Source organism: Bactrocera neohumeralis, unplaced genomic scaffold, assembly GCF_024586455.1.
Source record: "Bactrocera neohumeralis isolate Rockhampton unplaced genomic scaffold, APGP_CSIRO_Bneo_wtdbg2-racon-allhic-juicebox.fasta_v2 cluster09, whole genome shotgun sequence".
Classification (NCBI taxonomy): Eukaryota; Metazoa; Arthropoda; class Insecta; order Diptera; family Tephritidae; genus Bactrocera; species Bactrocera neohumeralis.
The window spans coordinates 32,264,668-32,290,711 of record NW_026089622.1 but is presented as its reverse complement, the minus strand read 5'-3'; the positions used below and the strand labels follow the sequence as shown (position 1 = coordinate 32,290,711).

The 26,044-nt window shown below is 35.8% G+C and overlaps 1 protein-coding gene, 1 long non-coding RNA gene and 1 pseudogene across 2 annotated transcripts; 2 read left to right on the top strand and 1 right to left on the bottom strand.

The window, feature by feature from the left end:
- Positions 1-914: 914 nt before the first annotated feature.
- Positions 915-2,775, top strand: LOC126764217 (uncharacterized; annotated as a pseudogene).
- Positions 1,249-3,508, bottom strand: LOC126764073 (uncharacterized). Its single transcript, XM_050481845.1, has 2 exons — positions 2,804-3,508; positions 1,249-2,145 (listed from the first exon to the last, which is right to left on the bottom strand). The coding sequence occupies exons 1-2, from the start codon at positions 3,236-3,238 to the stop codon at positions 1,330-1,332; spliced, it is 1,251 nt and encodes a 416-aa protein (XP_050337802.1). The 5' UTR covers positions 3,239-3,508; the 3' UTR covers positions 1,249-1,329.
- Positions 3,509-5,802: 2,294 nt separating this feature from the next.
- LOC126764366 (uncharacterized) lies at positions 5,803-6,442 on the top strand. Its single transcript, XR_007667978.1, has 3 exons — positions 5,803-5,951; positions 6,021-6,239; positions 6,299-6,442. It is a non-coding gene; the product is annotated as an uncharacterized LOC126764366 (long non-coding RNA).
- Positions 6,443-26,044: the final 19,602 nt, after the last annotated feature.

Sequence of the window (26,044 nt, the reverse complement as noted above, 5' to 3'; positions counted from 1 at the left end):
AACGCCATTTTGAATTCCATCTGATGCCTTTTCTGTATAATACGAGTATATACATTAGGAACCAATGATAATAGCGGAATAAAACTTTACAAAAATACGGTATTTGAAAAATATGTAAATGACGTATAATGAAATCTCGATTATCACTTTATCATGCGAGAGTATAAAATGTTCGGTGACACCCGAACTTAGCCCTTCCTTACATGTTAAATGTAAAATCTTAATTATAGTAATTTGTACTGAAATAAATTTCTTTATTATTTCTAATTGAATTAAAAAATATAAAACTATAAGATATTTATTTTGGATTCGTTTTAGTAGGAAATGCGCACAACTGATAAATTCGTATAGCCAGGTATGTGAGCCGGTAATGCTTACAACTGACTAATTCATGTCTTCAGATATATAGCTTGGTAATGCGTACAGCTGATCGATTTGTATCCCTGGGTATGTGAGTTGATCAGTTCTGAAATTCCTAGGACATCGCTGTGTTAAAATTCAACAATGAATTCAGCAGTAAGACCCTCACTTTGGCTCTTACCAACTCATACACTACCTATTACCTTTTGCTAGTAGGCGGCTACCCACATTTTTTCTCTATACACTAACAACAACGCACATTTTCGGGTTATTTTTTGTTTAAGCGGCAAATACACGACACGAACATTTGCGCGAACATTCCCGTTATGTCATGTTTCTGCGAACTTTTCTGTCGTGTATGGTGGTGTTTGACAGTTCGCGCGAATGTTCGCGAAAAATCAAAACATTTTAATTTTTGGCGAACATTTGCGCGAACTGTTCGTGCGTGTATGGCGAAATAGCTCATAATCGTAGTAGTTTCTGAACGGAACAGACGTGCGCGGAGTGGAAGTAAAATGGACAACAAAAAATTTATAAGTGAATTTATTGAAATATATAAATCTTTGCCATCATTGTGGCAAGTAAAAAGTAAAGATTATTGCAATAGAAATAAAAAGAATAATGATTATTCGATTTTAATCGAAAAATTGAAAGAAGTAGATCCTGATGCCACAAAGGATACAGTCGTAAAAAAAATAAGTAGTTTGCGGGCGCAATACCGGCGTGAGTCAAAAAAAAAGAGAGATAGCTTGAAGTCTGGTGCTGGTGCTGAGGATGAATATGTTCCTACTCTTTGGTGCTATGATTTGCTATCCTCTTTAAAAGATCAAGAAGAACCTATGGCAGGCGTTACCACAATGCAGGATGAAAATACAAACCCATTAGAGGTAAGAATAAAAGTCAAAATTTTATTGTTTCTTTTTTTTTTGTGAACACAAACATTCATTTTGTTTTTATTCCGTAAATGATTCACTTTCTTATATTTAATATATTGTTCTGCCACGGAACAGCTCCCACTGTATTAAAATAATTACAATATTTTTCTCGAGTAGTTTTTGCTAAGTTGGATGCATTCTTTGCACTTGAAGCTTGAAGAGCTGTAAGTCCATGGTCATTATGCCAATCGGCGTATTCTATCGCTCCGGGATCTGTTTCTTCAACATCGAATCCACCTTCAAAATACGTCTCCTCATTTTGCCTCCGTAAAAAGTTATGCAAGTAGCAACAGGTTAACACAATTTTCGTGACTTTTTCTGGTGATAAATTAATAGTTTGTAGGAGAATTCTAAATCTTGATGCTAAAATGCCAAAACAGTTTTCAACAATTCTTCTCACCCGAGAAAGCCTGTAGTTAAAAATTATTTCTTCTTCCTTGAGTGTGTTGTGGCTAAATGGCTTCATGATATTTTCTAACAGGGGAAAAGCATCGTCAGCTACGAATACAAATGGTAGTTTTTCTGCGCAGTTTGGAAGCGGCTGAGGGTCAGGAATTTTCAATGTTTTATTTTTTAGAGATGAAAAAAATTTTGTTTCGCTAAAAAGGCCGGCATCAGACGCTCTTCCATTTGTGCCAACATCCACCATCAAAAATTCGTAATTAGAATTAACCACTGCCATTAAAATGATCGAAAAATTTTTTTTATAATTATAATAAAAAGATCCAGATCCAGGTGGCTTTGTTATATTGACGTGTTTTCCATCAATTGCGCCTATACAATTTGGGAAGTTCCAGCGTGCATCAAGATTTTTCGCTTCTACCTTCCAATCTTTTTCTGTTTGTGGAAGCTGAAAAGTAATGAAAAACTTATAAATCTTTCTTTTTAGGAATTCACTGTTCGACCAAGCAAAAGAAAAGTTTCTGAAGAAGATAATCTTATTAAAATTGCATGCGAGAGACTTGCCAACAGCCGCGAACCCTCAGAAGGTGACTCCTTGGCTCAATCGTGGGCTTCGCAATATAATGAAATGGAGGCCTCCCAGAAAACGATTGCGCGAAAAATCATATCCGATGTTTTATTCCAAGGTTGCTTGGGAGCATTGCAATTTGGACACGCGATGCAAATCCAAAATGTTTTTAACCCAAATCAAATGTTAACACCAAATGTCATTCCGCAATACCCAATGCGCACGTCTACGCAACTTAACTACGCGGTGCCCCAACACATGCAGAATTACACAATAAGAGTTCCGACACCTTTAAGTAGCGGCTCGTCCATAAACAGTAGCAGAATGTCACGTCAAGTCACACAAAACGTACGAATCGTTGAAGATACATCATTCATTAATTTGAGCTCGGTAGAAAACTTACAAAATTTCTTTGCATCGTTTGAATCGGACGAATAATTTATTTTTATTTTTACCAATAATTTTAAGACACACATATGTACACATGAAACTTTTCTTGTTTAGTCGAAAACAAATAATTTAATCAATAAATAATTACCTTAATAAAATCTTTCAATTGACTTATTATGGCATCACAAGTCTCTGTAACTATTTTCCCAATCGTTTGGGGCGCAATTGCTGTCAAAAATTTTAAGTCTTCAAAGCTATTGCCACTAGCTAGAAAGCGTAAAGTTAAAGCAAGGCGGTGATGAGGGGGAATCGCTTCTCTCATTATTGTATCCTGTTTCGTTATGAGTGGCAACATTTTTTGTAAAAGTTGGTCAAATGTTGCCTTGCTCATACGAACGTAATTTTTAAAATCATTTTGTGACGTGAATTCCAGTTCTTTAATAAGCTCACTTTGTCCAAGAACTGCTCGTTTTTTAAACCATTCTTTGCACCAAATTCTTTTTTTGCGATGTTCTCTGTTTTTTCTACGCTTAATTGCCAGAGCGAGCAATATTGCTGCAGCACAATTGCTGTCCGTATTCATCGCTGTCTGAAAGAGAACTAATGTTCGGCAAAAAGTTCGTATGGTGTATGGCCAAAGCTGCGAACAAGATTGCGGAATGTTCGCGGAAATGTTCGTGTCGTGTATTTGCCGCTTTACCTAAATGCGATGAAAAAAGTTTCTTTCATTTCTTGATTTATTTGAATGAGTGCGAAGGAGAAAACATAATTGTCAATAGTGCCAAAAGACAATCCCAAAAAGGTTAATAAATAAAATGATGAAAATTATTTTTTTAAATTAAATATATTTTTATTTACAGAATGTTGCCGTTAATATTTTTAATTACAATAAATTACCCTTTTATGTAAATATGTGTTAAAAATAATAAAATTAATAACTTGAAAATTAAAAAGTTTTCTTTGAAATTTTAAGAAATTTTTAAAGTAGGAATCAAAAAATGCAACCCTGTATCAGCTATTTAAAATGCAACCCTGCATCAGTCGTCGATTGGTATTTCTTATCTTATCTTATTTAATGGCAAATTTACTGACACATTTAGACTCAACAACTTAAATAATGAAGAATCAAAAAAAATGAATAAACTGCTGGAGAAACACCAAACTTTTTTTTACAAGGAAAGTGAGAAACTTACATTCACTCACAAAATTAAACCCGGAATAAAAACTATTCATGAATATCCAATTTACGTTAAATATTATAGGTACCCAGAAGTAAATAAAGCGGAAGGTAATAAATAAAAGATATTCTAGAACAAAAAATAATTTCCCACAGTATCTAAAAAGCTAGATGCTTCAGGTAAAGAAAGGTGGAGAATCATTGTAGATTACCGTAAGTTAAACAATATCACTGTGGATGACAAGAACCCCATTCCAAACATGGAGGAGATACTGGACATGTTAAGTAGCTGTTTATACTTCACGACAATTCATTTGGCGCAATTATTCCACCAAATCGAAATGGATCCAATAGATAAACAAAAAAAGCCTTTTCTACCCAAAATGGCCACTTCGAATTTTTGAGTATGCCATTCGGTTTTAAACATGTGCCAGCCACCTTTCAAAGACTGATAAATACAGTTTGGACGGTCTAATTGGGAAAGTTTGCTCGGTTTATTTAGATTACATAGTAGTTTTCAATACATCTCTGCAGTAGCATATCAAATCGCTCGATAAAGTGTTTCAAAGATTCGCTGAAGCGAATCTAAAAGTGCAACCGGACAAAAGTGAATTTAAAAAAAAAGAAACCGAGTTTCTTGGCCATGTTATTACCCCCTACCTTTTGCAATAAAACCAAATCCTAATAAAATTTTAAATTATCCGATTCCCAAAACGGAGAGGGAAAAATAAAACAATGTTTGGGTTTAGCGGGATTTTACCGCAAATTCATTCAACATTTTTAAAAAATAACAAAACCCTTAACAAATTACTTAAAGAAAGGCAATGTAGAGAATAATTCAGATAAAAAAATTATCAGAGCCATAGTAGAAACTATAAAGTTATTAATAACAAACGTGCCCATCCTGATGTATCCAAATTATGAGAAGTTGTTTACGTTAACGACAGATGGCTCTAATGTAGCATTAGGAGCAGTATTAAGCCATCATGAACATGAGTTGAATTATTCGGCAACAGAAAAATAACTGTTGGCAATTGTATTGGCTGCGAAGTATTTTAGATCATATTTATATGGCAGAAAATTTTTTACAAATAGTGATCATCGCCGTCTGCAGTGGTTACATAATTTAAAAGAGCCAAATGCAAAACTTCAACGATGGAAGATTATGTTGAATGAGTACGATTTTGAAATACATTCCTGGTAAAGAAAACCACATTGTCAATGTGCTATCTCGTGTTAGAATTGAAGAATGTAACGTTAATGAAGTAACTGCTTCGAATGTAGACACAATTCATTCCGCTGACGAAGACTCCGGTGAGTTTATTAGAATTTCCGAAAGGCCATTGAACGTATTCAAAAACCAACTTAAACTAATAAGATCTAACCAAAATTTTACAAGCACATGCAAAATATTTTCTAAAATTACTACTATAACTTATACGGAACTAACCACTGAGTTTATAAAGGATATAATTAAAACATATTTGTTAAACAAATATACAGCAATACTTATGCAAGATGTCGACGACTTTGTACAATTTCAAAGCATTTATAATAGTCTGATCACTTCAGACAGATTTAAAATGTACCGTACCATGAAGGAATCATAAAATATTGAGGATTATTTGGCCTTCAAATCAAAAGTAATAGAATTTTACCTAGAAGGACTGCATCAGCGAATCGAAAAAGTTGCAAATTGCTTCAAGAAAAAATATTACCACCCTAATTACGTTAAGGAGATACCTAAAATAATTAATGAATGTGAGTTATGCAACCATCGCAAAACCACCGCATTTCGGACAAATTATCATTTACGCCTCCTGTGTATGAGGCTCGAGAAAAGTTTGTAGTAGGCTTTTGGAAATGGGATGACGAAAATTATTTAACATGTATTGATTTTTTTAAATTGGTTAGAAACTAAGAAAACCTTCTTAAAGATTTTTAATTTTACGGAACCTCCGAAAGCCAGGACCAAGGTATCAATAATGTTAGCAGAAAGCAGTGGTGTCAAAAATTGAATATAGCAGTCGAAGTCACAACTGGGAAAACTGGTATTGGTAACATAGAGCGGTTTCATAAAACGATGAATGAAAAACTGCGAATTATTTGTAGCTCTGGGGTAAAGAATACCTTCAAATTGAACAAGCATTATTTACCTACAATCATGCTATTTCTTATTCCATTACAGGCGAAAGTCCGTATAACATGTTATACAGGGGTGAATCTGATAGTTGTCGGAACCAGAATTGAAACCGATCACAAAAAGCAGGAGGTGTCATGAATTGAGATATTATTGGTTTGATATTCGAAACAGAATTTGTATCGGTTTTGGGTGTCACGGAATTCAATTTTATCGGTTTTGCTGTCAGAAACAAATCAAGAAGATAGTCGCACACATATTTGAATTGTAAGTTAAGAAATCAAGTTATTTTATTGTTACAAATTAATTTATCTATATTTCTATAGGGGAAAACATTAGAACAAAACACGAAATGTCTTAACTATTGAGTTTTGGAAAAAATGCGGATATTTAAGAGGGGAGCAGTTTTTAGAGGCTTAAAAAAGTCTTTTTTTTAGCTTTTTTTGGGAGGGAAAGAAATAAATGATTAAAGCGAAATTTGTAGGGCTTATATTTATACATACATATGTACTATAATATATATTTAAATATCATCCACAAATTTTTTGGATACGAAATCTTTAACATTCTGCCTTTGAAAAGCAATTGCCAGATGCTTCTCGCATGTGCATATGCCAGACGGCAGGCAGGATGCAAGTCGAGGTTTCCATCGGAAACAACAAATTCAAAGAGATTCATATTTTTTAATAACTTATGTTCAAGTTAAGTTTGAAAAATTTTTAAAGAGATTTAAGCAAAAAATAATTCATTTTTATCAAGCTTCTAAAGCAGGCTCCCTGTAAAATGTAATAAACGTAATTTAACACCCAAATGCGTCTTTATTCGTTCGATAAATGTTATCTCTTAAAATCTTTTTTAATTCGGAACTCATTAAAAACTTTAATAGTATTACTTCCAAATGTATTCATTTGCAAGTTTGTGTGTCACATTAGTGAACAACTGATTCGATTATTGGTTTTGCATATTTTCGAAAAGACTAAAATCCAATCAGATTCTGTGACACCATTGATAATCAGAATTGGTTTGCAATTCTGACAGCTAAGCAATTCTGTCTTGGATTCCACAACACCCCTGATTAACTCAAATAAAGTATCTTTAACCTCTTACCGCTGGTGGGGGGAAAATAAAGACTTATATGAGCTGAGAATTTATTCATTCTTATTTTATTTTGTATTTTCCTTGCTTATATACAAATTTTAAAACTATCTTAAATAACTAAATACATTTATGTGTATATAAGTAAGTTTGTATGTATTGCAGCATATTGTTTAATGCTGCTTGACATGGGGTTATTTTCCAGTAAACAATTTAATACATGTGTGTGTGTGTATGTGTTTAATCTTATCTATTCTGTAAATTTATGACATGTGTCCCTATGCATTTCTATTTTTATTGGATGCGCATTGCATGTAAATGCATGACTATGTTTATGTCCAGACATACATATGTATGTATGTATGTTTGAAAATATTGTATTTCTTATGTTATTAATATTCTACCTGTTGGGAATATTGACAATGATTCTATCAGCATGATTCGCTTTACATTTATAACGGAAATATAGTATTAAAAGGCATAATATTACAATTACTACTAACACTAAAGATACATGTCCGCTATGGTTTCTTAAATTTAACTCACTTAATTTTAATTTGTTGTTGCTGATCTTGTCAATGCCTTCTCGTAGCATTTTCTGCTGTTCGCTGTCGTCTATGCTACTTATTTGAAGAGTAGTTATATGGTCCTCCGCTATTTCCTTTATAGTTGTCACGATCGGGTCCAACGTCGGTTTGATGTCCTGGTAAATTGTAGTATTTCCAGGAAGTTTGCCCACTATTGCACTTCTTTCCTGAGGAATGTGTATGTTCATACCAAGAGTACTTGTTGCCATGTAAAGGAACGCTAAGATCAAGAGCGCAAACATACTTATAGGTTGCTTCTTCATAGGTGTGGTTGTGATTGCAGAAGTTCTTACGCCATTCCTTTCTTAATTATTGTTTGCTTGGACATAATTTGTGGATTGGTATTTTCAATGTGTTGTTGGAAAGCTTTAACGTCACAACGCGAACACGTCCATCATTTCCTGGATGCGTTTCTATAACTTTTCCAAGAGGCCATTTTGTAGGCTGTGTATTTCCATCTTTTATAATGACAATATCTCATTCTTTTATATTATTCGCTGGAATTTTCCACTTATTCCTTTGTTGAAATGTATGTAAATACTTATCTTTGCACCGATTCCAAAAAACTTCAGTTGATAAATCGCTTACAGCTTCTAGATGTATTGCTTTTGTTGAAAGACATACAAAAACTGCTACATATCCTTTCAATGATTTTTGCCCACGGCCTTTAGAACATCTCATCTGAAAAGGTCCAGCATAGTCAACTCCGGCGTAGGTAAAAGAACTTGATGGTGACACTCTGAATTCTGGTAAATTGCCCATCATTTGTTTTGCTGTGACTTGGTTGTATCTTATGCATTTGCAACATTTTCGTATACAACTTTTGATTGCATTTTTCAACCCTATGATCCAGTATTGTCTCCATATTATTGCTTCTGTTAATCTGTTTCCACCATGTAGAGTGAAATGGTGAGCATCTTTAATTATCAACGAACTGAAATAGGATTTGGAAAGAATTATAGGATGTTTTTTGCAATACGGTAATTCTGCGTTTGTTATTCGTTCTCCAACTCTCATAATGCCATTTTTATCTAAAAATGGATTGAGGTTGACGATTTGACTCGTATTGCTTATGTGTTTTTCAGTCATTAACTTATTTATTTCATCTTTAAATATTTGTTTCTGAGTTTGTCGAATGATTACGTTTCTAGCTGATTGGAGTTCCTCTGCAGATAAGTTTACGGTTTGATAATTTCTTTATTTTTCCCAAATCGTAGTATATATGCCATAACCCTTTCTAGTTTCAACCAACTAGAATATTTGCTAATTAAATTATCCATAAATTCGTTTTGATCCTTTGATGTTAACAATATTATTGCTTAGTTGTTTGTTTTGACTTCTGGCCACTGACTTTCAGATAATTTCAGACATTTTGGTCCATACCACCAAATGTCTAGATTTGATATTTTCTCCACAGAAATACCTCTTGATGCAACGTCTGCTGCGTTGTCTTTAGAGCTTACATGTTTCCACTTCACTTTAGAAGTAAGCATTTTGATGTTTCCAATTCGATTTCTTATAAATTTGTCTTTATTTTTTGAATTTTCAATCCAGCTTAGAGTTATAGTTGAATCACTCCATGTATAGATTGCTTGACATATGCTAATTGTTTTTATCACTTTACTGATCAATTTAGCTAACAAGTGTGCTGCGCAGAGTTCTAATTTCGGAATTGTTTTTTTTATTTTTCAGTGGGTTTACTTTTGTTTTTGCTGTTAAAAGTTTAACATTGTGACCCTTTTTATGTATATAACTGCGGCATAAGCTCTTTCTAAAGCATCGCAGAACCCATGCATTTGAATTTGAGAGTCCATACAAGTTCCTATACATCGTGGAATCCGTACGTTTTCTATTAAATACGATTTCTCTATGAATTGCATCCATTCCTTCTGTAGATTTTCTGATAGTTGATTATCCCAGCCAGATTGCAGTGTCCAAAGTTTTTGAATGTATTACTTTGCAATTATAATTATGGAAGAAAGCCAATCCAGTGGGTCAAGTATTTGTGCAAACTGAGAAAGAGTGATCCTTTTAGTGGTCTTTTCGGCATTTGTCAAATTGATTCTGAATTGGAATTCGTCTTGTTTTGGATCCCAATATAGTCCAAGAGTTTTCACTGCTTCATTTTCTTTAATTTGAATTATTTCGTTGTCTTCTTTCGCTTTTATATTTCGTGTTATGCTGCTGCAGTTTGAAAGCCATTTTCGAAGATGAAATCCAAAGATTTGAAGATGGTTGCTGATGCCTTCTTGAATAGCTTGCCTTTGTTTAACTGAATCTGCGCCAGTCATAAGGTCATCCATATAGAAGTCTTCTTTGATTAGTGTTTGGAGCTGTTTATTTGGACATTTATTTGCAATTTCAAATTATGTACGTACTGCTAAATATGGAGCTGATGCAGTGCCATAAGTCATTGTGGTCAACTTATATTCCTCAATTTTGTTCAAAGGACTTTCGCGCCATAAAATTCTATGATATTCGCGATCCTTTTCAGCAATTTTTATTTGTCTGAACATTTTTTCCACATCAGCAGTGATAACTACTTTCCAAAGTCTCCATTCGAGAAGAATGTCAAATATGTTTCTCTGTAGTTTAGGACCGGAAAACATGATGTCATTGAGGCTTTTTCTATTCGAAAATTTTGCAGATGCATCAAACACAACGCGTAATTTCGTTGTTAAGCTGTTTTCTCGTATTACTGCATGGTGTGGTAGATAATATTTACCTTTTAAGTGATCATTTGCTTTGACTATATGACCAAGGTCCTTATATTCGTTGATAAACTGATGGTAGTCTTCTTTTAGTTTATTGCTTTTTTTAAATTTATTTTCCATAGACACGAGGCGCTCTACAGCTTGTTTGCGAGAATCTCCCAAATCTTTGTCTTCTTTGAAAGGGATTTCTACAACTAATCGCCCATCATCATCTTGTTTGATGGTTTCTTCAAACTGCTTTAAACATGCATCACCTTCTTCGATATTGTTTTCATCTGGTATTTCTTCCAGTTCCCAAAATCGCTCTAGGTTGGTAGTCGTAGAATTATTGAATTTCTTTTGTTTGAAGATTCCGGATAAAATCCAACCGAATTTTGTTGCTTGTCCAAGGACTCCGTCACTTTTTTTGACGGCGTCTTCAATGATTCGGCTAAAAATGTCTCCACCAATTACCATGTCTATTCTATCCGCCTTATTAAACAATGGGTCAGCAAGTGTATAATTTTTCCATTGTTTCATATCATATTTAAATGATTGATCTGGTTGAGCAGTGGTCAGTGATGATAAAACTACTGCATCTACTTTTTCCACATGTTGGCTTAGGAATTTTGGTTTTATTTGTATCTGAACCTTGAATTTTGATTCGCCAACCACAACACCTCCCAGCCCATGGAGTTTTGTTTGGATTTTTGTCCTTGGTACACCTAATATCTGCGCGGCTTCTTCAGACATTGATGTTATTTGAGACCCTTGGTCAATTAGAGCTTTTAACAATATGTATTCGCCATTCGCCGCTTTCGCTTTTATCTGAGCTGTGGCCAGAATTACTTTTCTTGATGTTGATTTTGATGTTTTACTATCCCCAGACTCTGGATGTAGAAGTTCGTTATGATTTTTATTGCAAATTTTGCATTTTAAATTACTATCACAATTTTCGAACCAATTATGATTGAGGCATCTGTAGCAAATTTTGTTATCTCTTACTCCTATCATCAATGGTTATGCTTTTGAATCTTCTGCATTGCAGTAAAGTGTGACCTATAATTTTACAATAGGAACACATCGGTTTGATTGGCTGCCTTGTATTATTTAAGGTATTATTGACCTTGAACATATGTTGTTTACGAAAGTGAAAGTGAAGTGTTGATCCAAAAAATATCTGATGTCCGATAATTGTTGAATTTCTCTCGTCTTTTTAACTGTTTGCTCATATAATTTCAGTCCTTTTTTGTCTAACTTCCGGACAATTACACGCCGAATAAATGGATCATCTTGTTCAATGCTAATTCCCAGTGACTCTATAGCGTTAAGACACTCATTTGTTGTATCTTATAGTTGTCTCACGTTTTCAGCATTGTCACTATTTATATTTTGTTGATCCATTATTCTATCCCACTGTGTTGTGAACAGAATTCTTTGGTTGTCATACTTTTGTTTTAGCAGACTCCATGCAGCTTCATAATTTCTTGTTAAAATTTGTAGGTGCTGAATTAATCGCACAGCTTCACCTTTTAAGCAGAGACGAAGACGCAGCATTTTTTCTATGCTCGGCAACTGCTCGTTATTGTGTACTATTTCTTGGAACACGTTATAAAAATTTGCCCATTCTTTAATATCGCCATAGAATATTGGAATTTTTAATTTTTCCAAATCCAAGTTAGAGCGATAAGAAATTTGAGGCTCTTCTTTTTTTAATTTCCTTTTTAAATTCTGAAGCTCTTCGTAATATTCGTCATATATTTTTTCGAATATGTCTTCAATTTCTACATTAAAATCTAATTTGCTTTTTAGATTTTGGATGTCAATAAATAAAAAGTCTAAGCCTTTTATTTGATCGTTGTCGATCATTAATTCCATGCTTAGATCTTCCATTTTTCTTCTGAGGTTTTCAATTTTCCTCATGAAGATGGAAGTCTTTTGATCTGGATTAGTGCATCGTATTTGAACTGTTTCAATTTGCTGATCAAATTCGACTAGAGGCTTATCTTTTTAAATGCTTATCTTTAATGCATTGATTGCCTCTTCGATTTTAATCATAGTGTTATTGTATGTATTCTTCTTGAAGTAATCTTCTTCTCCTATGCTATCTGCCATTGGCTTTTCGTGGTTGATATCTTCTAACTCCCAAAATTTCTTCAGTTGTGTATTGAGGTACTCGTTTGAGATTTCCTCAACTTGAGTTGTCATTGTTGTGACTGGTTCCGCAACTAATCCGCTTAGGACCCATCCCAAAATGGTATTTTGCGCCAGAAGTGTTTTTGTAATTTTCTCAACACCTTCGAGAATAATTTGTGGTGTGATATCGCTGCCTAATAGAATGTCTATTTGAGCGGGAGTGTTGCAGTTGGAGTCTGCTAACTTAAGGTGTGAAACCTTTTGCCACTGCATGCTATTTATGTGATAGCTTGGAAGCTTGTTAGTTGCGGTAAGACAATAGCTTCTGCTTGTATGCGCTTATCTGCTTGGGGGGAAATAAGGGTAATGGGGCAGATTTTGTTTGAGTTTTGTACTACTCTTCCGCCCATTCCCGTAATTTCAAAATTAGCTAGTTTTGTTGGCAGTTGTAGCCTACTTTGTGCCCTAGACGCTAAAATGATCGTTGAGATCCTTGGTCTATTAAGGCCCTAAGTTTAAACAGTTCTCCTCGGTGCTCGGTGGAGACCACTGCTGTGGGTAATAATACACTGCTTTGGTTTTCGCTGTGTAGCGTCTGAGTTTTTAAAGCTTCTGAGCAGCATGGTGCTTCTTGGCAATTTTCGGAATTTTGTAAGTCGGGATTTGCTGTTGCAACTAATCCCGCAGCTCTTTTAACATTAGCGTTATTTTGAGCGAATCTTGAAAAGTTTGTAAAGTGAAGCATTGAGTTATGTCGTTTATGGCAAAAAACGCAATTAAATTTGCTTTCGCAATCTTTGAGCGCATGCCCATGTGACAAACAGAAAGTTTTTTCGTTCTTACGAAATTGTTTCTTTCGTTAATATTTAGTTTTTTAAATTTCTCGCAAGATTTCAGCCTGTGCCCTCCTTTACACAGTTCGCATGACGTATGTTTGTTTTGTTCGGATATGAACGCTTGTGTTTTGAAAAAACTACGATCTAAGTTGTTGTTGTTACTCGCTTGGGGTCTAATAAAGCTTCGATTTAGGTCGTGTTGAACGTGTTTAGTTCTGACCATTTTTTTATCTACCCTTTCCGCAATCTCATATTGGGTAGTTAAGAAATCTTTCATTTGTTGCCACGTTGGGCACTTTCTTCGTGATGAGAGCGATTGTTCCCACAAAAGTAACGATTTTTCTGGTTATGCGGCGGTACATATGTTTACCTGAATGGGGTCCCAATTGTCTGTGGGAATATTCATTGTCGCTAGAAACGACAAGCAATTTGAAACAGTGGATTGAAGTTTTATACATTTTTCACTTGTTTCTTTCTAAATTTTTGGTAAATTCATTAATATTGTGACTTGTTTGTCTACTAATATTCTTTCGTTCTGGTAACGAGCTTTTAGAGTTTCCCAAGCATAATTGAAATTTTCGTCATTAAGAGCGAGCTGTTTGACTATTACGCCTGCTTGACCTTTTGTTTTGTATCGGAGGTGATACAATTTTTGCGCTTATAATAATTTTGGATGTTTTATGTTCACGGCTGTAAACATGTCCCGGAAGGACGGCCATTGTTCACCACCATGAAAAATTTCAGTGCCATATGCGGCCATCTTGAGGTGGATGCCTGAACCCGCCTCGCTGTGAACTTGTGGCAACTCTACTCTCGGTTGTGGAGTAGGTGCAATTGTTTTAATTAACTTCAATTGATCGGAGATCATAGCTTTCGCCTCTTCGTACTGGTCTAAGGAGTTTTCATATTTGGAGTATGCTGAAGATTTGAAATTGTCAGGTTGATCTGATTCGTCAGATTCTACAATTGCGTCATACGCAGCTTGGAGACGTGTCCAGCAATTGCCCAGATTTTCTTTTTTTTCGATTGAACGAAGAACTTTTTCAGGTTGTAAGCATAGATCTAACACACATCGCCAGTAATAATACGTTTCATGACATCTTGGTGTTCATAAAGCATTGTATCGCAGACGTTAACGCGACTATGTTTTTCGAAAAATTGAACGACTAACTATTCTTAGGCCCAAATAATCTTTCAAAATGATTTTCACTGATCCTTCCGATATTCCAACGATGACAGTAAAATCTGTGACTGTTAATGGTCGATTCTCAAACACCAATTATTCAACGGATATTTTATTGGCGAGTTGATCATCAGTTGATGTTGAGGGCCGTCCTGAAAGTGGTTCGTCGTCAACGCGTTCTCTATTATCTTTGAATAATTGTTATCAATTAAAAATACTTGCCCGAAACAAACAATTACTACCGAAGGCGTTTTCCAACATTCTGAACGTTTCTGCATCACAAAATTTAAAGGAATTTGAGTATGTACTTCAGAAAGACAACTGTATACTAAACTCCAAAAAAAAAAATATGTCGACGAATGGGTTTAAAATGGGTTAATGGGTTAAAAAGTTAAAAGCTAGTTTTTCCCAAAGTATTTTTTACATACAAAGTGTGCAGGCAAATTTAAAAATATTATGCGTATGGTTCTTTTAAATTTTTTACATACATACATGCACATGTATTTTTTTTCCTTTAACTTTTAACCAAAGTAAATAAATATTACAAATCTATAGAATTCATAATGAAATAGGTCAATTTGCACATATAGTACATCACAAAAATAAGTATGCACTGTGTTTATCCGTTTTGTTTTGAAAAAAAAAAATGCCGCAGAACTAATAATAATATAAATTTTTTTTATTTTTTTCAGTTATTTCATATTTTAGTTAAAAGCAATAGCAAAAAACCGAAACTTAAATTAATAATTTGTCAAATTAGACAAAAAAGGTTTAAATAGCTAAAAATTACATCACTAAAAGTGTATGCAATAAAAATACATTCCAAAGAAAAAGTTCCACCGGTATTATTTTTGAGCTGGTGTTTTTAATTGTTTGGATGTCTTGTAAACTAGCCATTCCTTAACAATGTGAGCGGTGTGTTTTGGATCATTGTCGTGTTGGAAGACAAATGATTCTTCAAGTCCCAATTTGACCGCACTATCGTTTAAATTCGATATTAATATACTAAGGTAATCATATTTGTTCATTGTATGCTCAATGAATATAAGATTGCCTACACCAGTTGCTGCTATACACCCCCATACCATGAGCGACCCACCAACATGTCTTACCATGGCAGCCATATTCCGTGAATCATGCTCTGTATTTACTTTTTTCCATACTTTTTCATGTCCATCTGAGTCAAAAATTTATACTTACTTCCATCTGAGAAAATAACAGAATTCCAGAAATGTTCTCTTTGTTGACTTTCGTGCTTTTACAAAATTTAATCTTTTTTGCTTATGAATGGTTTTTTACGGACATTACGATCATGGTAACCAGTATCATACAGCAGTCGACAAATAGTTTGGGGATGGCAGGTTTTACTGATCTCATTTTTAATTTCAGTATGCACTTTTGGAGCACTTTTCTTCAGATCTTCCTGTATCTTGTGTGTGATAATGTGCCGATTCTTGGAATCAAATATTTCTGGTCGTCCATATATTTCCTTATTTTTTGTATTCCCCTCTTTTTTTGTATTTTCTACTATTTTTTGAATAATAGAATTACTTTTATTTATTATTTTTCCAATCTGCCTCTGACTTTTGTTTTCTTTATATAGTTTTATAATAGCATCTTTAAAATTTTATGATAGTTCTGAAATTTCTCAAGCCTTTTTGAGAATACAAATTTTTTCCGGGATGCGTGTTTGTCTAATTATTTTAAATATCTCACTTCGCAGAAATAAACCAATTGCCTGTACCTACATGGAATGTTTAAGTGTTCCGAAAATTGCGACGAGGAGAAAATAGAAACGCGTGCGAGTTCGATTGCGGTCTAATTACAATTACTTCTTCATTCCCTTTCATCTAGTTGCTTAGCCAAAATCTTAAAACTAACGGCTTAAGCTAGTGGTAATGGTAATATGTATTACAAAAAAGGTGTAAGTATAATAATTTTTAACTTTCGTTAACTATTGTGAAAGATTACGTTGAGGTAAGTAAGGTGAGTAATATATTAGTATTACAAATGGATTATTAAGGTAAGTATACAATAATATAATTCAATATTTTATAATTTTTTTAATTCAATTTACTTAATTTTAGTTTTAGGTTCAAATATATATTTTGTCGCTTGACGCAACACCGGCCACCTTGACAGGATCAGATTCCTTCAATATCCTGTAGAAGTGTGGAAGGACGGCCAGTTTGTGGATGGGGCGCTTAATCGTGCCCGTCTTGGTTGCTACGTCTGCGACTCGCACCTTGCGGTCTTGACCTTCGACGCTTGCGCGACGCGCCGTAGTACCCACTGCTGCGGCGGAACGTTGTCCTCGTGGACGAGAACGAGGTCGTTGAGCTGAGAACGAGGAGCGTTGAGCTATATGGGACCACAAAAATCTACGCCACATATCAGAAAGGGTCGTAACGCTCGAAGTCTTTCAACTGGCAAATTTTCCATTATTTGGGTTTGCAACTTCGGCTTGTAATGAAAGCAGTGTGTACAATTTCTTACGGTTCTACTGCAAGCTTCTCTGGCATTAATTATATATGCGTTCTCGAAGAAACGCAACCAACGCTTTTGCCCCTGCGTGGTGATTTCGAAAGCGCAGGAACCGTAAGTAAGCGATAACGAAATGCGAATTTTTATTCAGTAAAAATGGGAATTTGGCATCGTATGGAAGAGGTGCATTTAATAGGCGACCTCCTACTCGGATTATTTTAAAGGAAAGCGACCGAGTTTAATATTTTAATTACTTCACTTCTTATAAGATCTAGAGGCTCAAAATTTCCAGATCCTGTCAATAAGTCATCGACATAGAAGTCTCTTTTAATGGCTAATACCGAGTGGGTATTTAGTTTTATTAGCATCGCTGAGCATTTGTAAACACCGTGTTGCGAGAAATGGTGCAGGCGCAGTGCCATAAATAACGGTGTTAAGTCGAAAAATTTGAATATGCTCTGAGGGATGCTCTCTCCACACAATAAGCTGACAATTTCTGTCTTCTTCGTGCACCATTATTTGGCGGTACATTTCAGTAATGTCTGCCGTTAAAGCATACTTGTGTAAACGAAAACGAAGAAGAGTTGAGTACAATTCTTCTTGAATGGTTGGGCCTACCATCAAAAGTTCATTCAATGAAATTTGAGATGAAGTACGACTCGAAGCGTCAAAAACAACACCTAATTTGGTTGTTGTGCTTTCGGGTCTTAAAACGCATTGATGCGGAATGAAATAGTGTGGCTCACTCGGCATCTTATTGTTTGTTGGGCTCATGTGACTCAGCGCTCTGTATTCATTCATAAAGTCCAGATACATTTTACGAAGTTCTGGATCTTTCAATGTTCTTCTCTCCAGGGCCTGAAACCGCCGAACTGCGGTTTCATAAGAGTGACCGAGAATCTTACGGTCAGCTTTAAATGGCATTCTGACCTGAAGGCAATACTTGAGTTGTTTTCACGAAAAATTTTTCACACTCTTTTTGCGCTTGTGTGAATTTGATGCCAGTTTCTGAAGGTAATTCTTCTAAAGCCCAAAACTTTTGGACCACCGAATTAATTGACGTTGAGTCATCTTCAGATTGGCATAATGTGCTAGTTGCAGAAGGAGGAGGACTTAGATTACTGGCATATTTGCAAGACACAACCCACCCTAAAAGGGTTTTCTGTAGCGTTGGTTGATTAGGGCCACTTTTAATTTGGCCAACCGCTAACAGATCGAAAAAGGTTTCTGCACCCAATAAGATATCAATCTTTTTTGATTTATGGAATTCTGAATCCGCCAATTTATTATTGTACGGAATTTTCCAGCCATTAACATTTATGTTATGGTCTGGATGATTAGCCGAAATGCAACGCATTATCCAGAATTCCGCCGAAAATTCGTGATTATTTACCCGCGACTTAACAAACGCGCTTAATTTTGTCCCCACTTTCGTATTGGAATTTCCAATTCCTATTATGTTTAACGTTTTGTATTGGCGACGAATCCGCAACTTTTGTGCGAAGTCCTCCGTCATAAAGTTGACTTGGGAGCCTGAGTCCAGTGACGCTCTCGCAGGCAGGTATTTACCATAACTGGTCCTTATTTGAATAACAGCTGTCGCCAACATTACCCGATCCGGCATACTCGCTGTATGCATGGCATGTGTGGTTGATGATTGCGGATGAGATGCAGCGGGGAAGGAAACCGGGTACTGGTGCAACAATGTGTGATGCGATCGGTTTCATACACGACATCGATCCGCTCTGCACTTGGATACAGTATGCCCCTTACGCAAGCAGTTTATGCATAAGGGCACCGATTTCACAAACTCGAACCTCTGTTGTACCGGAAGCGCTTTGAAAGTGGGGCAGGCAGTTAAAGGATGTTCCCTTGACTTGCATTTTTGACAAGTTGGCTGCTTTGCATCTGCAGCAACTAAAGCTGATTTTGTCCTGTAAATGTGTGGCTGCTTCATGTAACTCATGCTGGTTGTGGCTCCGGATTTCGTCCTCGAACAAGATGCTCCTTCCGCTGCTAACTGCTGAAACCTTCTATTTATAGTTGCTTCGCAATCCTTCCACAATGGTAAGTGATCGTAGTCAAGTTGCTCTTCCCACTTGGATCGGGTGGCAGAGTCAACCTTTGTCATAACTATATGTATTATAATGGCATTTGTTATTTGCTTCTCATCGCCCAGAGATAGCAAAGAGTCATAAACAGCAGACACTTCATCAATCATTGATCGCAATGAAGGTGCGGATGGCTTTGGAATGGTTGGCAGCTCAAAAAGTTTAGATATTATATTGAAAAATATTAAACATTTATTATCATAAACTTTTTTGAGACTTGCCAACGCTTTCGGATAATTTTCATCCGACATCTGAAACGCTTTAACTGTTCCCAGAGCCTCTCCAGATAGACAATTTACCAAATGGTTAAATTTTTCTATATCTGGGATATTTGGATCATTATGAACCAAGCTCTCAAACAAAGGCTATGTTCGTAAATGCATCATGACGCGCATCATGACTATTGCATAACAAACAGAACGTTCAGAAATGCCAATATTGCAGCACTGCAATAATCAAGCGTTCAAAAAGACAACACTTCTATCAGCTGTCACTCATAATTTCTATCAAAAAATTGTTTACTGCATTTAACTACGATGTCTGACGAAAAGTAAGTGCAAAACTATTTTATTTTAATTTTTGTATAGAAATTTAGTTAAATTATGTTAATAATAATTGTATAAATTATTATTTTTAAATTTTTAGTGAAAATCTCAGTAATGCGGAGACACAGTTATTGCTAAGAGTACGGTTGAATATGGAGGACGAGTTTAAATCGGGTAGAAGGAAAAAAAAATGTATTGTGGAAGAAAGTTATGACCGAAGTTAAAAATGTAAATGAACACAATAAAATTTAAAATGAAGTTCATCAGAAAAAGTAATAAAAAAAATTATTCAAATAAAGGAAGGTGAGGTAAAGTAAATTTTTTATGATGAAAACAGAGTGGTAAAATAGTTTCTTCTATCGATTCCATTGATATCATCTGAATCAACACGGCGAATGGGGGCTTCTTGAATTCCTTCGATTTCATTGTTGGTTTCCATATCGGCATGTGTTATTGTATCGTTAATATGTTCAAAATAACCTCCCTTATTTATGATAAAATTGTGTAAGATAGCGCAAGCGAGTATTACATTAGATGTGGCTTTAATGCTCGAAGCTTCAATATAATTTAAAATTTTAAACTGTTTCTTAAAAATCCCGAAAGTTTGTTCTATAAATACTTTGTCTTTTAAAAGACAAACATTTGTAATAAGAAGTATCAATCAAGTATCTAATGGCATGGTTTTTTCTAAAAGGGCCGTCTTTATTCGCAAAATACTATTTTTCGCCACCGTTCTTTGACGTTTTAATGACTTTCAGTCGATCAACTTCTTACTTGGAGAGAGGTTGGCGATAGTTGGCTTTGGCTTGCTCATTTTGTTTGTTTAAATTAAATTTCCGAAAAAAAGACTGCAAAGGTTGGCAACAGATATATTCAGAATCGATAACGAAAACGAAAAAATATGAAAAAAATATATATATATCGATTCCCAAATATACGAAAGCCAAACCAATAGCAATAAAGGTTGGCAACAAATATATTTGGAATCGGTTACGAAAACGAAAAAAAAAATATCGATTCCCAAATATACGAAAGCCAAACCGATGAGTTATGCAAAATGAGCAATAGCACAGTTGAAAATTTAACGCGAAAAAATATTGTCCAATAATTAAATTTGCGAAAACACGAGATAATATGCGAAAAAACCGAATTAAACTGTTAAAATTATGCGATTTACAAAAAGGTCGCACCTTAATGTAGTCTCTTTTTACGCTATTTCACTTTAACGCGGTTATTTTTGCAGCGCAAATTCCTTTTTTTACGCGAATTTCTCACTTTAACGCGATTGCTTTTTTTCGTTTTTTGCTTGGTCTTAAATTGGAAAATTATTTTGTAGTAAATGTGATGCCGAACGTGCACGAATTTTTCAAAAAGAATTGAGTCTCTGCATGTTAAGATATAAAGAACTACATCGAAATTCATTGGGTCCAAAAATAAGCATTCAAAAAAAATTAACTGAATTTATGGTGCAAACTCAGTCGGAGATGCTAAGTCAATCAGAACATCAATCCATAGTTCTTACTATTGATTCTGATACAAATTCTAGTGATATCAGTGCCGGACATCAAAATAAGCGGCTAAGAATAATTTCCACTACTGAAAATGACAGTGATTAAACAGCATTCAACGGTTGTTTCAATAAATCTACCTATTTTCTATTTTCTTCTCTTTTATATATGGTTTTTGTTTTGTATTTTTTATTTTATTATGAATGAATAAATCATAAGTCTGAAATTTGAAACTTATTGTATTGTTTTTGAATATTTTTTTGTGCGTATATTTTGTTATACGCGATATTTTTTGTATTCGGAACCAATTCGTCAGCTAATATAGGAAAACTAACCATTTTTACGCCATTTTTTTTTTAAGCAATTAGTGGCAGACCCAAAAATCGCGTAAAAAAAGGACTGAGTGTATATAATATGCATATGTATAATATATAATATATCTTGAAAACGATATACTATATATATATGTATAAATGTGCGTGTAATGTGAAAAGGGAGAGCCAAAAACTGAAAGTGTGCGTTTGCAGTTTTATTATTATTGTTTTTTGTTTCAATAATTCGCACTCGTTACCTGGTGCGTCGGCTGTTTGCCGGCGCTTACGTCCCTATGGCACAGGATGCAGCTGCAGCTCTTTCCCACGACGACTTAAGCAGCAGCGGATAGACGGCAGCAACGAAGTGATGGCACCAGCGGAATTATTGGAACAGCGGAGCGATGACAGCGGCAGCGACGTGATGGCAACGACGGAGTTATAGCAGCAGCGACGGGATGGCAGCAGCGGTGTGACGATAGCAGCGGCTTAATACCAGCAGCGACAGGATGACAACAGCGGTATGATGATAGCAACGGTGATGACAGCAACGGTTTTAAGTTTACCGGTTTTTTCACTATGCGGCACTTTAAACAGTTCATAAAACTGTTTTTTTTTTAACTGTAATGCAATTATTATTATTACTTTTTTAGGGCAAAAACGTTTGAGCTTTTATTTGCACCCACCACTGTACCGCATGAAAAATTCACCTTGCACTGTACCACCTTTTCTTCTTATTCTTTCTCACGTACTTTTAGCAACCCACACTATGTATTTATTACTGTATGTATATATGTATGTGCACGCACTCCACAATATTTCCCTTTTCTTTGCTCTTTTAGGCTGAGGTAAGTATGAATATGGGTAAATATGTATGTATGTTGGTATAATTTTGTTTTTTTTTTACAGATTTCACTGCACGCACTATATATGTATGTTGGTATATATTTTTGTGTTGGAGGTTTCCACTGAAGCATTTCACATATATTTATGTATATGTATATATGTTTGGATCTTTAATCCTTTTTACAATTTTTTTGTGTATTTTTTGTCGCAGCGGAGAGAAAACAGGCTGCCTACCTCGCAACGTTACGATCGACCACTACACGTGCGGGATGAGATAGATACCGAGAGTTCAAGAGGGAAACGAGACGCATTTGCAGACAGAAGAAGAGAGAGGCTGAAATGCGTGAGTACGAAGAGCTTGATAGGCTGGCCGACAGGGGTAATGCTCGAAAATTCTACGAAAAAATGCGGCGGCTTACGGAAGGTTTCAAGACCGGAGCATACTCTTGTAGAACCCCCAAAGGTGATCTAGTCACCGATTCCCAGAGCATACTTAAATTATGGAGGGAACACTTCTCCAACCTGCTGAATGGCAGTGAATGCACAACACCAGGAGAAGGCGAACCCGATTCCCCAATCGATGACGATGGAGCAGACGTTCCATTACCCGACCCTGAAGAAGTTCGAATAGCAATTACCCGCCTGAAAAACAACAAAGCGGCAGGGGCCGACGGATTGCCGGCCGAGCTATTAAAACACGGCGGCGAAGAACTGATAAGGAGCATGCATCAGCTTCTTTGTAAAATATGGTCGGACGAAAGCATGCCCAACGATTGGAATTTAAGTGTGCTATGCCCAATCCATAAAAAAGTAGACCCCACAATCTGCGCCAACTACCGTGAGATTAGCCTCCTCAACATCGCATATAAGGTTCTATCGAGCGTATTGTGTGAAAGATTAAAGCCCACCGTCAACAAGCTGATTGGACCTTATCAGTGTGGCTTTAGACCTGGAAAATCAACAACCGACCAGATATTCACCATGCGCCAAATCTTGGAAAAGACCCGTGAAAGAAGAATCGACACACACCACCTCTTCGTCGATTTCAAAGCTGCTTTCGACAGCACGAAAAGGAGCTGCCTTTATGCCGCGATGTCTGAATTTGGTATCCCCGCAAAACTAATACGGCTGTGTAAACTGACGTTGAGTAACACGAAAAGCTCCGTCAGAATCGGGAAGGACCTCTCCGAGCCGTTCGATATCAAACGAGGTTTCAGAGAAGGTGATTCTCTATCGTGCGATTTCTTCAACCTCCTTCTGGAGAAAATAGTTCGAGCTGCAGAACTAAATAGAGAAGGTACCATCTTTTATAAGAGTGTACAGCTGCTGGCGTATGCCGATGATATTGATATCATCGGCCTCAACACCCGCGCCGTTAGTTTTGCTTTCTCCAGACTGGACAAGGAAGCAAAAGAAATGGGTCTGGCAGTGAACGAGGGCAAGACGAAATATCTCCTGTCATCAAACAAACAGTCGTCGCACTCGCGACTTGGCACTCACGTCACTGTTGACAGTCATAACTTTGAAGTTGTAGATAATTTCGTCTATCTTGGAACCAGCGTAAACACCACCAACAATGTCAGCCTAGAAATACAACGCAGGATAACTCTTGCCAACAGGTGCAACTTTGGACTGAGTAGGCAATTGAGAAGCAACGTCCTCTCTCGACAAACAAAAACCAAACTCTATAAGTCACTCATAATTCCCGTCCTGATGTATGGAGCAAAGTCTTGGACGATGTCAACAACGGATGAGTCGACGTTGCGAGTTTTCGAGAGAAAAGTTCTGCGAAAGATTTATGGTCCTTTGCGCGTTAGCCACGGCGAATACCGCATTCGATGGAACGATGAGCTGTACGAGATATACGACGGCATCGACATAGTTCAGCGAATTAAAAGACAGCGGCTACGCTGGCTAGGTCATGTTGTCCGGATGGACGAAAACACTCCAGCTCTGAAAGTATTCGACGCGGTACCCGCCGGGGGAAGCAGAGGAAGAGGAAGACCTCCACTCCGTTGGAAGGACCAAGTGGAGAAGGACCTGGCTTCGCTTGGAGTATCCAATTAGCGCCACGTAGCGAAAAGAATAAACGACTGGCGCGCTGTTGTTAACTCGGCAATAATCGCGTAAGCGGTGTCTACGCAAATTAAGAAGAAGAAGATTTTTTGTTTTATTATTTGTTGTTTTTTCACCTTCACTGAACCGTGAACACCGAAAAAGGTACAATTGGCAATTGGTTGCGAAAAGAATTTTTGCACTATTATTATTACAGTGTGTGTAAAATTTAAGTTAACTTTTTTAAACACGCATAAGTCCTTGCTCGGGCGCCATGAAATTTCTCAAGCCTTTTTGAGAATACAATTTTTTTCCGGGATGCGTGTTTGTCTAATTATTTTAAATATCTCACTTCGCAGAAATAAACCAATTGCCTGTACCTACATGGAATATTTAAGTGTTCCGAAAATTGCGACGACGAGAAAATAGAAACGCGTGCGAGTTCGATTGCGGTCAAATTACAATTACTTCTTTATTCCATTTAATCTAGTTGCTTAATCTAAATCTTAAAACTAACGGCTTAAACTAGTGGTAATGTTAATATGTATTACAGAAAAAGGGGTAACAATAATAATTTTTAACTTTCGTTAAGTATTGTAAAAGATTACGTTGAGGTAAGTAAGGTGAGTAATATATTAGTATTACAAATGGATTATTAAGGTAAGTATACAATAATATAATTCAATATTTTATAATTTTTCTAATTCAATTTACTTAATTTTAGTTTTAGGTTTAAATATATATTTTGTCGCTTGACGCAACTAGTCCCTTGACGGGCGGCTCCGTGATCAAAACGTAATTGCAATTACCGATGAAATGTAGTGAAAACTTTGGAAAATTATCTTACATATAAAAATGAATCGCAAAATGTGTTGCTAAGCGCATAACTCAACAACGCCTGGACAGATTTGGGCAATTCTTTTTTGTAAATGTTTGGTGAAGTTCAGAGATGGTTTTTACGGCGAGAAAAATTCGAATAATTGGCGGAAAACCTCTAAAAACAGCCCGTTTCTTTTCCCCATACAAACGTTATATAAAAACAAGAAGTAACGTTAACTTTGGCTGCACGGGAGCTAATATAACCTTCTCAGGTATATTTCTTTTAGTAACTATGTGTTCAATTTGTATGGAAGTTATATGCTATAGTGTCCGATCTGAACAATTTTTTCGGAGATTATGTTATTACCTTAAGCAGTAATCCATGTCAAATTTCGTGAAGATACCACGTCAAATGCGAAAGTTTTCCATACAAGCTCTTGATTCCGATCGTTCAGTTTGTATGGCAGCTATATGCTATAGTAAGCCGATCTGAACAATTTCTTCAGAGATTACATTGTTGCCTTAGAAAATAATCTATACCAAATTTCGTGAAGATATATTGTCAAATGAGGAAGTTTCCCATGCAAGCATTTGATTCCGATCATTCAGTTTGTATGGCAGCTATATGCTATAGTTAATCGATCTAAACAATTTCTTCGGAGATTACATTGTTGCTTTAGATAATAATCTGTACCAAATTTCGTGAATATATCTTGTCAAATGCAAAAGTTTTTCATACAAGAACTTGATTCCGATCGTTCAGTTTGTATGGCAGCTATAAGCTATAGTGAGCCCATCTGTACAATTTCTTCGGAGATTACATTGTTGCCTTAGAAAATAACCTGTGCCAACTTTTGTGAAGA

Coding starts and splice junctions, on each gene's coding strand:
- LOC126764073 (XM_050481845.1), bottom strand. CDS start 3,238: ATGAATACGGACAGCAATTGTGCTGCAGCAATATTGCTCGCTCTGGCA. Junction 2,146..2,803: donor AATTGAAAGATTTTATTAAG/GTAATTATTTAT, acceptor ATTACTTTTCAG/CTTCCACAAACAGAAAAAGA.